Source organism: Chiloscyllium plagiosum, chromosome 2 (genome assembly GCF_004010195.1).
Source record: "Chiloscyllium plagiosum isolate BGI_BamShark_2017 chromosome 2, ASM401019v2, whole genome shotgun sequence".
Lineage (NCBI taxonomy): Eukaryota > Metazoa > Chordata > Chondrichthyes > Orectolobiformes > Hemiscylliidae > Chiloscyllium > Chiloscyllium plagiosum.
Genome location: NC_057711.1, coordinates 8143481 through 8155633, shown reverse-complemented (window position 1 = coordinate 8155633; position 12153 = coordinate 8143481). Strand labels below are relative to the sequence as shown.

At 40.8% G+C, this 12153-nt stretch overlaps 1 protein-coding gene across 4 annotated transcripts in view; it reads right to left on the bottom strand.

The window, feature by feature from the left end:
* Nucleotides 1-12153, bottom strand: part of sh3rf1 (SH3 domain containing ring finger 1) — a 155302-nt gene that overhangs the window by 46251 nt on the left and 96898 nt on the right. For all 4 annotated transcript variants that reach the window (XM_043703587.1, XM_043703607.1, XM_043703578.1 and 1 more), the window contains exons 3-5: nt 5491-5766; nt 4801-4896; nt 3341-3664 (exon numbers count right to left, since the gene is read on the bottom strand). In XM_043703587.1, coding sequence (XP_043559522.1) covers nt 3341-3664; nt 4801-4896; nt 5491-5766 — 696 coding nt within the window. The remainder of the gene's footprint in view (nt 1-3340; nt 3665-4800; nt 4897-5490; nt 5767-12153) is intronic.

Below are 12153 nucleotides of genomic sequence, written 5' to 3'. Positions count from 1 at the left end.
TGGAACGGGTGCGGAGGAGGTTTACCAGGATGTTGCCTGGTATGGTAGGAAGATTGTATGAGGAAAGGCTGAGGCACTTGTGGTTGTTTTCATTGGAGAAAAGAAGGTTTAGGGGTGACTTGATAGAGGTGTACAAGATGATTAGGGGTTTAGATAGGGTCGACAGTGAGAATCTTTTTCCACGTATGGAGTCAGCTATTATGAGGGGGCATAGCTTTAAATTAAGGGGGGTAGGTATAGGACAGATGTTAGGGGTAGATTCTTTCCTCAGCGAGTCGTGAGTTCATGGAATGCCCTGCCAGTAGCAGTGGTGGACTGTCCCTCTTTATGGGCATTTAAACGGGCATTGGATAGGCATATGGAGGATAGTGGGCTAGTGTCGGTTAGGTGGGCTTGGATCGGCGCAACATCGAGGGCCAAAGGGCCTGTACTGCGCTGTATTTTTCTATGTTCTATATACTTATTGGAACAGCTTTGTAAGAACCGGTTTTATTTTACTTTGTTGACACAATATACCTTTTATTTGATTGCATCTCTACTCCTGTAGCAACCTTTAGTCACAAGCTCTTCACACATGCAGCTTCCTTTACTGAAAATCCTTTATAATCTACTTATTAATATTCTAAGAGTTATGGTAGGATTCACAACATTATTTTAATACATTTTGAAAGATCAAAGGATAGACCTGGGAGAGGAAGACCATTTTTAGATGTTCCAGCCAGATAGCCTACAGTTCTCTCTCATCACAATATCCAGCTAATTCTTGCAAATGTTCCGATCCACCTGCCTACCCAGAGAATAGGTCCATAAATTGGCACATGTCCAAATTCTGGCTATTAGCAACTGACATCTGTGCCCTTAGAGGTAAAAACAATGACTGCAGATGCTGGAAACCAGATTCTGGATCAGTGGTGCTGGAAGAGCACAGCAGTTCAGACAGCATCTAGTCCTACTAGATTCAAACACCACCCTGTTGAAGATTTATCTTTTCCGCAAGATGTACTACTTTAAATACACCTCAATAAACAACATTTTGAACAATCTATTTCCAGTTCTGAAAAGCCGGAGTTCGTTTGAGATTAGTTGTATGACATTTGACTCCATTTCATGGGAATTCTCCACACTGCTTCGAGGCTTGAACATCTCCTTTGTGGTTTAGTGAGCAAAGGTAGACAGTACTCGGGTGGTCTCACTAAATATTGTACAGTTGAAGCTTGGTTTTTCTTCGAGTATACATTTTGACTCTATGCTCCTCTACGAGTGTGGCTCATCAGTCCAATTGTTGTTTCACAGTGAACACTGAGAGAGCTTTGTCATAGAAACAATTAGAAACAGTTCAAATATAGAAATAGCCCATTCAGTACAACTAGTTGTGGTCCATCCCTCTTCGCTGCAACAAAATGGAATTAAGCCCATCTGTTTGCATTCATGTCCCATTCCACCCCAAGCTGAGTTTCTGATCTCATGGTACCATCAGTAAACCTACCTATTTCAGCCTCCATTACACTGCCTGATTTTGTCCCTGTCTCAGCCCATCTGCTGCTGAAGTTCTCATCCATGTCTTTGCTCTCTTACGATACTCCAACCCAACACATTTCTGGGTGGTTTTCCACATCTTCCTTTCCATAATCTTGAGGCCTGTGAGATAACTTGCAGCAAGTTCCACCATTTCATCTCCTCTGCACACAGTGAGTTGAGCATTGTTTGACTAGGAGCTAATGTATGGCTTTTAAACTGGTTTCAAATCCTTCTGTGGCCTTTGAAGTCACTCCCTATCTCTGTAAACCTCCTCCTTGCCTCTGAGAAGTATGCATTCCTCCAGTTCTGACCTCTTGTTCCATCACTCATTTTAATTGCTCCACCATGACTCTGAAGCTCATGACTGGCTGTTTAAAAGGCAGCATATGAAGCCAACCACTAAGGAAAGGGTGTATTGGGACTGTTATAGAGTCAAAGAGCTGTACAGCATGGAAACAGACCCTTCGGTCCAACTCATCCATGCCTACCCGATATCTAAATTAATCTAGTCCCATTTGCCAGCATTTGGCTGCACCTTCATGTACTTCAGCCCCACAATCTGGAATTCCCTCCCTGCACCACCTCAGTGTACTGTCTTTACGCACACATTAAAATTTACAACTTGACCAAGTTTTTGGTCATTTGTCCTAACAATTCCGTATGTGGCTCAATGTGATACTCTGTTTAATGATATCCTCAGTGTGGTGCCTTGCATCATTTTATTATGTGAAAAGCACTAGATAGTTTCTTTTATTGTAATGCTGTTGCTAAGCAAAACCTTTGGATTTGCAGTTGCACAAGGATAAACTTTTCAGAGTAACTTACAGGACTGGATGATGACTGCACTTGTTCTAGTCTCACAGCCCACCAAGATTTTTTTAAAAATAGATTACATATGAATTAAAGCAATTGACATTTAAAGTTGAACTATTCATTCAATTACCAATTGTATCCTTGTAGTTCCCATCAGTTTTGCTTTTCTCATAATGGGTGGACAGGCAAGACTTGATCCCAAGCTGGGAGCTGCACCATTGCCATTAGAAGCCAGAAGGGTCAGAATGAGAACATCAGTAATTCAAAAAAAAAATACAAACATTTGAATTAAGAGCAGAAGTAGGCCATTTGGCCCTATAGATCCTGCTCCACTATTAAACAAGTTTGTAGCTAATATAACTACTCCATATTCTCATCTACAGTGATGACCTTTTACCCTTTTGAACATCAAGAATCGACCTGCCTTAAAAACAAAGACCTCTCTACCACCACCTTTTGAGGAATGTAATTTCAAAGACTCACCACCTTTCAAAGAGAAAAAATACTTTGTGTTTCTGCTTTATATGGGTAACTGCTTTTTGTAGGTTCTCCCACAAGAGACAACCTGGTTTCCATATCCATCATGTCAAGAAACCTCAGAGTCTTAACTGCTTCAATGTCAAGACAACATGAGGCACTGCAAAGATTCTGAAGATCATAAGTGGCTGTTTAAAAGGCAGTATATGAATCAAACCATTCTGGAAAAGGTGTAATTTGGACAGTTAAATAAGGAAACAAAATGTAGAATCATTAAGCACAGATGGTGGTCATTCAGTCCATTGCATATCTGAAAGATCTTACATGGAACCATCCAATTAGTCCCACTTCGTTGTTCTTTTCCCTTAGAAATGGCAATGTTTATTTTCCAAAGAATATTTAATTCTTTTTGAAAGCAACCATTGAATTGGTCTTCCACCTCCCCTCAGACAGTGCATTTCAGATCACAACAATAAAACAATATCAAGCTTATGATCACAACAGAGTTCTGTGGAACTACCAGGCTTGTTACCTGAGAAGGAGCGCTGCAGGAGAGTCCACCCAATTCAGTGATGCGAGCAGCAGCTGTCGGGTTACTGGAGCTTATCAGGACAGGAGGGCTGATCTCCATGGAGTGGCGGTTTTGAGATGACTGAGACGCTTTGTTAGACATGGTTAGTGAGGTGAATGAGTGCCGTTTTTTGGTGTTCTTCTTTGTGATGTCCAAGGGTTTCTGGGCAGAATTGTTGTGTACAGCCCCTGAGTTACTGCTGCTACCTTCTCCTGAATCGCCACTTCCAGAATTGGAAGTTGAAGGCTTGTCCAGCTGTATCAGATGTTTGGCTGTTGAGTTGAACTGAAAATATACAAAAACATTCCCAAATCATAGAAATAACCTTTATATAAAGTACTGTTATATAATGCTACTGTTGGGTATACAGGATTGTATTTAAAAGAACTCCACTATTGATACTTGTGTCTGTGCAAAACCAATGTTAAGCCAAATGTTTGAAATTCAGTGTCCTGCTGCATAAACAGGCTCAAATTTTAATTTTGAATGCAATCCAAATTAAAGTTTTAAGCATCATTGCCATTAATCTATATTTAGTTACTCAAAACACCTCAAAAAGTTTGCAGTTTGGTGTCATGAAGTTGTCTGCACACAATGAGAGGGAAGCAAAATACTGCTGTTGCTGGGAATCTGAAATAAAGGAGGAAAATGCTGGAGAAACTCATCAGGTCTGGCAGTCCCTGTGGAGGGAAGAGCAGGGTTAATGTTTCATGTGTGGTATGACCTTTTCAGATGTGGAATAGAACAGTTCTGAACAGGACATATTGTACTTGAAACATTAACCCTGCTTTTCTCTCTCCACAAATGTTGCTAGATTTCTCCAGCAAAGAACGAAAGAACACAGAAAATTTACAGCCCAGGAACCCGCCCTTCAACCCTCCAACCCTGAGCCGCTCCATTTTCTCTTTTAATGATTATGGAATTTGCTTTCCAATTTTCAGCATTGTAACATTTAATTAAGAGTAAGAATTGAGAACCATTTTGCCAAATGAGTTTACAGGCTGGAGTATAAGTTAGCAGTGGGAATCATATGTATAGAAATGCAAAACTAGTCACTTGGTCATAAAGAATGCTGGAAAAAAGTGATGTCAAAGTCTTTCACCTTATGCTCATCAGGACAAATGCAAAAATGCCAAATTTTAAAGAAACCACAATTTCTGCTGGAAGACAAAAGGATGCCGACTGTTTGGCAAGTTGACAATAATTCTTCAAGATGTTGCTATGGAGAATGCACCATTATGCAATGCTTAATACCCATACATACAGGCACAAACATGATAGGTACAGGTACAATGAGAAATAATGAGGGGGTCAGAGGAACATAGAGGATTAATCGCTATGGAGAAAAAGACAGTTTCAGTTGAAGGACATTTCATCAGATTTGCACATATACATCCCATTTACCAAAAGTGATTACTCACCTCAACATAGGAAATTGGGAATATTCCTATCTTGTCTCCCAACACTCCTTCAGCCCAATTTTCATCTACTCGGCGTATCACTGTCAAGATATCATCCTGAAGCAAAAGATTAATTAGTCACTTAGTAAAGCAGGATTACTGGTTTCCTAAGTAAACAATCTCAAGCTCAAAAGATAGGGTTAGGATTTAGAAGTTGTACTTTCAGTGATTAACTATGTCTCATTGAGTGAAAAATTATTTAGTTGACTTTAATGATTCCTTGTGTGATAGAGACTGAGTCACCACTGTCTGTGGTTTTAAAGCAAACCATAAGAGAATTGGCACTGACCTGACATAACAAAACCATTTTCTGATCTGTATGATATAGCACTGACACATCCACAGCACTGAAACACGCCTCAGTATTCACATAAAGCTATACAGTTTACGAAGAACGCAAAGTTTCTCAGAAAATACACAGGACATGAAATTGGTATTTTGAGGAACAAAGGAAAACTACTTCTCAAAAATGTTGTAATTTATATCTGGACAGGTACTTGAATAGCTTGGGCAAGAAATGATACATGAAAAACCCTTGCAAAACGACGTAGAAGTGTGCCAGCACCTTTTTAGGGCAATTAGAGATGAGCAATAACATCTGCCTCATCGACTCTGACATCCCATGAACAAACTAAAAAAGGAAGACCTCACCTTTGAGAACGGCAAGCAGTCTTTATCTGCTTCCTTGTCTTTTACTTCAAAGTCATAAAGTGCTTTGCACTGTGGAGGAGGCTGAGGTAAAGGTTTAATAATCTGAACAAAGTTGGTGGGGAAAAAGCCATGGACACCATTGACTTCCCCATGGTACCAGTTTTCATCTACTTGTCTTCGCAGGATAATGACGTCACCCTTATTGAACTTGAGATCACCGGGCTCTTTTCCTTCATAGTTGTACAATGCTTTAGCACATGGCAGTTGAGGTATACCCTGAAAAACAATAAAAGTACAATTTTAACAAATGCAATTCGCATCACCAGTGATTAGATAACAGACCACAGACAGTTTTCAAGATCATACAGAAAAGGTGGTTCTATTTTTGAAGGACATGATGTGACGGAGCCAGTGTTGGACTGGGGTGGACAAAGTTGAAAATCACACAACAGGTGTGTTTGGATATACTGGCTTTCGGAGCGCTGCTCCTTCATCAGGTAGCTGTGGAATGGGATCATAAGACACAGAATTTAGAGCAAAAGATTACAATGTCATGCAATTGAAATGATATGTTGAACAAACCTAGATTGCAATATCATTTCAGTTGCATGACATTGTAATCTTTTGCTCTAAATTCTGTGTCTTATGATCCCATTCCACAGCTACCTGATGAAGGAGCAGCGCTCCGAAAGCCAGTATGCCCAAACAAACCTGTTGGACTATAACTCAGATTTGTGTGACTTTTAACTTTGTCCACCCAAGTCCCAACACCGGTTTCTCTATATCTTGTCCGAGGTTGTGCAAGGCACACAAGGAAATCTGTTTTAGCATTGATTATGCCTGCTGGAGCTTCCTCTAATTCGTCCCAACAATCTTTCACATGGAGCAGTTCTGAATTTGTTTGTTATTCTAAATTAGTGATCTGTACAGTCTGAGCAACAGACTGTTCTGTGACGTTGGTCAGTACTTGTGTTAATAATGCTTCCCAAACTTAACTCAAATCAAAATTCTCAACATGACAATCATCTCAATAAATTGGGCTGGATTACAATACAGCTCACAAGAAGGAAAAATACATTGATCTAATAACTAGTGTCTAGCTCATTGTATCACTCAGTCCATCATCAACAACAAATTACTTTCCAAAATATGAATCCTCAAAGCACACTGATGTGTTTGAACAAGATCCAAAATTTACCAGACATCATAAACTATGTTAATGCTTCAGGTCGAGTGACTCTTCCTCAGAACTGAGCAAGGATCACTGGACCCAAAACATTAACTCTTGATTTCTCTCCACAGATGCTGCCAGACCTGCTGAGTTTTTTCCAGCAATTTCAGATTTTGTTTCTGATTTCCAGCATCCACAATTCTTTCCATTTTTAACATAAACTATGTACTCGCAAACTAAATAAGTAACATCTAAAATTTACTGTCAAGACAATTTCAGCTGTACAGAACATTAGTTAGGCCACATTTGGAATATTATGTGCAGCTCTGGTTGCCACACGACCAGAAGGATGTGGAGGCTTTGGAGAGGGAACAGAAAATGTTTACCAAGATGTTGCTTGATTTGCAGGGTATTAGCTATGAGAAGAGATTGGACAAACTTGAACTTCAGAGGCTGAGGGGCAACCTGATAGATGTTTACAAAATTATGAGGGGCGTGGATAGAATGTTGGAATCTTTTTCCCAGGGTAGAAATGTCAGTTACTATGGGACATGGGTTAAAAGTAAGGGGGGAAAGTTTAAAGGAGATGTGAAGAAGTGAGTATTTTTACAGAGGGTGGTAAGTGCTTGAAATGTACTGCCAGAGGATCTGGTGGAAGGAAATACAATAGCAACTTGTAAGAGGCATCTTGATAGATGCATGAATAGGCAGGGAATAGAGGGATGTGGACCACATGGGGAGAAAAGGTTTTTAGTTTAGGAAAGGTGTCATGTGTCAACACAGATTTGATGGGTCGACAGGTCTTATACTACTCTTTGTTTCTTGACTGAATAGGATCTTGTAATTGTATGTCTACACCTCATCACCACAGTCTTCAGACAGCTCCAAATGTCACTAGAATCAAGGTGACTTTCGCACATAAGGATCTCACAGTAAGAGATAAAATGATCCAATGCCTCGCAGCAAAGTGTTGAGATATCAGGCGCATCATAGATTTGAAGTGAATCGTATGTAAACCTTTGGCTGCTCAAGATTACGATGGCGACGGCACACAAGGAACTCAGCAAGTTTGGGACTGGCCATAAAACGCAGGAGTAGGAAGTTGGCCACTTAGCTCCTGTGAGACTATGGCTAACCTTTAACTAAATTCTACACGCCCACTTTTGCTCCACATATTGATAGCTAAAAGCATTATCAACTTCAGAATTAAAAGAAACAACTGATCTAGCAGCAACTGTTTGGGGTAAACTTATGTTTTCCTAAATTTTCTCATTTAGATTATGCCCCTGATTATGGCAAATATCTCCAATCACCCTCAAATCATATGCTAGTGTAAATTCCAGACCATACAGCCCTAATTAATCTCTTCATAATTTAACCCTCATTCTTCAACTTTTGAAATCTCTGAGAATTTTCAAAGAAGTTTGAGATTTGATGCATGAGGATTGGAGGCAACAAATATAAGAGTAAGCTGATATATGCGCAACTTGGAGAAGATACTGGTTCAGCCTTGATAAAGCATGGCGCTGGAAAAGACACAACAGGTCAGGCAGCAACCAAGGAGCAAGAGAGTTGACATTTCGGGCAGGACCCTTCCTCAGGACTGGGCAGGGGGAAAAGGGGTTGAGAGATAAATGGGGGGAAGGGGGTTGCGGCTAGGAGAAAGGTAGACTATAGGTGGTCAAGGGTCGGTGGTGATAATAGGTCGGTGGGAAGGCCGGAGCTAATAGGTGGGAAGGAAGATGGAGGACAGGTAGGTCAGGTTAGAAGGCTGGATGTGAGTCAGAAGTTGGATCTGGGATGGGATGGGGGGAGGGGAGATTTGGAAACCAGTGAATTTAAATGTTCTTGGCGTGTGATTGCAGTCTCCCGAGGTGGAAATTACACTAATATATGAGTTGAGGATGCTTGGAAGGAAACTATTTCCATAGTAAGGGCAAATTCTAAATGAGAATGCTGAAAGATGAGGAAAATACTTGTACACATAAGGGATGGTAGAAGTTTACCCCAAACAGTTGCTGCTAGATCACTTGCTTCTTTTAATTCTGAGGTTAATAATGCTTTTTAACGAACAATATGTGGAGCAAATGTGGGTGCATGGAATTCAGTCAAAAATTAGCCATGGTCTCTCGGGGAGCTAATATTGCCAACTTCCTACTCCTGTGTTTTTAAAAATGCAATGCCAGCACCTGCAGTCCCAACTGCCTACCGGTTCAGCCTTAACTGGAATACTGCATCCAGTTCCAGATTTGGCGAGTGATGGTCTAGTGATATTGGACAAGTAATCCAGAACTCCAGACTAATGGCAACATGCATCTGAACCCCGTGAGATGGTGAAATCTAAGTCGCTGCCTAAAAGTCAAATAATGATAACTATTGGGAGACAGTGAGGTCTGCAGGTGCTGGAGATCAGAGTTGAGAGTGTGTTGCTGGAAAAGCACAACAGGTCAGGCAGTATCCAAGGAGCAGAAAAAAATCAATGTTTCGGGCCAGAGCCCTTCATCAGAAATGGCTACTTTTAATGACAGCTACTGTCAATATTGCAAGATCCCAGCGGCTTCACTAATGTCCTCAAGGGAAGGAAATCTGTCATCCAGACCTGGTCTAGCCGACATCAATGTGGTCAACTTCTGACAGAGCTCTGAGCAATAACCACTGGTCAAGCCACCAATACTCACATCCCATCGATGAATTTTTAAATAGTTGGGCACTGCACTTTAGGGAGGATGTGAAGACATTTAGAGTGTGCAAGAAAGTTCACGAGAATGGTTTCACAGACAAGAAGCTCCAGATATAAAGATACATTGGAGACGTTAGGACTGTATTCTTTGGAGTAAAGTAGACTGAGTGGGGATTTGACAGATATATTAACAAACATGCAGGGTCCAGACAAAATAAATAAGGATAAACCTTTCCCACTCAAGAAAGGAATTAAGAGAGCATTAATACAGAGTTAAAAAGGTAAAACAAGCAAAAGTAATCCAAGGAAACATTTCTTTTTGTGCAACAAGTGCTTCAGGTCTGGAATGCAGTGTGCTTGCTGGAGACAGGTTCAACTGAATTCAAAAGGCAATTTAGATTGTTATCTGAAAAGGAAGAATGTGCAGAGTTATAGCGAGAGGGCAGGAGAATGGCACTAAGCAAAATTCTCATTTGTACATCAGATGCAGACACAATAGGCCGAATGTGTCTCCATCTGCTCGGTAACAATTCCGAGAAAATGAAAATATGCAAACAAGGACAATGACAGACATTTAGGCGTGATAACAGTTTATCTCCTGTTTCATTCTGCACACCTTTTTTATTGCAAACAAATGACACCTTCTGTTTGGAAGCCAATTCTTTCACATTGCCATATTTCATTTTACAGTCCTCTATCTAAATGAGACATGTGCATGTCAGCATGAATTATAGGTGGGAAACAGTGAGTTGGCAATGCAAAAAAAGCTGGCGGCAAATCCAAGCATTCAGCCCAATTATGATTTGCATAAATCAGAACATCTTAAGTCTGCGCTGGTGACAAGTATTTCAATAGACGGTGCTGCCAAATAATTCCAGACATATAAGAAAACGTGCTGTAACACTGTATTGTAAAGTTCTGAACATTATTACTTTTTAAGTATCCAGAAATGGGACAATTCATCTCTGCAGTAGTCACTGAAATAGACCAAAACAAAAAGTCACAAAATACTCCACTTTATAAGCATAAAAGCAAATTTATTCAAAAAGGCCTTGTTTTATGAAGAAAGAATGATCAGATTCAGGCCCTGTGCTGGAGGAGAGGAGAGTGAGGCAAGCTCTTCGTGAAGCAGAAAAGATTGAGGGGACATGATAGGGTGAATATCAGTCAGGTATTCCCTCTTGTGGGGTACACTAGAACTGAAACTTAGAATTTAAGAATAAACTACTTAAAAATTGCCCTTCTGAGCCGAGGAGACTCTTGTTTATTTCACAGGTTTGTTCGTCTGTGCAATTTCTCTCTCCCAGAAAGTAAAGCAGGCTGGGGTTTTGAATTTATTCAAGAAAGTTAAGGATTATGGCTGCAGAAAGGAAAGCAGAGTTGAGACCACAGCCATGATCTTATGAAAGGCAGTGCAGGCCTACCCTTGTCCTTACGCAACCTCTTTTGTGAGCAGGTAAGTGGACCAAGCAAGCCATTGACTTTCGACTGAAATTGGTTTTATGCAAATAAGAAGTCACAGTGCACAAAGCTTATTAAAAATAATTACTTGCAACCAAATCATTTTGGCAAGCCACAATATGATGAGGTTGGGAAACAAAAGAAGGGCACGATTAATCATGTGATAGTGAGGCTGACAGTCTTTCGCTTATCCACTGCTTTAAATTTATCCACCAGTGACCCAGATTGTTCAGCCTCAGGAAACTGGACAGCAAACAAAGCTAAACATTGCTGGATCCAGCACATTTATTTTTGCCTTGCCCTTGCAAACAGGCAGGGCGGCACAGTGGCACAGTGTTCAGCAGTACTACCTCACAGCGTTAGGCACCAGGGTTCGATTCCAGCCTTGGGTGACTGTGTGTGGAGTCTGCATGTTCTCCCAGTGTCTGCGTGGATTTTCTTCGTAGAGTCCAGGGATGTGCAGATTCGCTGGCTTAGCCATGGTAAAAACCCCATGTGTGAGATGGTCACAGGGTGGGTGTGGATGGGATATTCTTTGGAGGGTTGGTGCAGACTCTATGGGCCAAATGGCCTCTTTCTGCATTGCAGGGATTCCAGCATTACCCATTCCTTACCTTTGACCTATATAATCTCCCCTCCCAGTATATACACTAGTTCCTGATCCCTCAAACCATCAAAATTCCAGCACTCCTCAAATCAAAAATCTCTACTGGTGAAGTTGTCGTAACCAAGGTTCACTGGAAGATTTCTTCATCACTCAACTGAGTTTTCTGTGTGTATATGTTCGGCACTCATTGGTGCATTACTGGATAAATGTTACCCGAAGACACAGGAACGTTCGACTACTATGCTATCTATGGACACTGACTTTCATTGCTTTTAGGCCTCCCACAACCCTTAAGCAGCTGCATCCACTTCATCTCCTTAAACTGTGAACGAGTTCAGTGGCACCATTATTCAGTGCTTCCTGAGATCCCTCCTCCAGAACAATTCTTTTTAAAGTTTTATTTTCCCTAACAACATTGATTTGCAGCGATGGATCCAAAGATGCTTGGAATCCTGCACTTCTGTGGTGTAGCCATTATTCATGAGAGACCCGGACCAGGGAAACGTACAAGATGGTTTTGATAACGAAGGAAGACATTGCGCTATCTAGTCCTGAATATCCTTAACTTAGCAGGTAACTCAATTTTAAACCTATGTACATAAACGGAAATCAGTGCTCACTAAGTTCTGTGCTGCAGACCTAATGTCATGAGAGCTGTAATTCTGCTAAGCTGCAACTCTCACCCTATGACAAGTATGTGGAGATTGCTTGCAAACTGTTCATTGTGCAATATTGTGTCATATT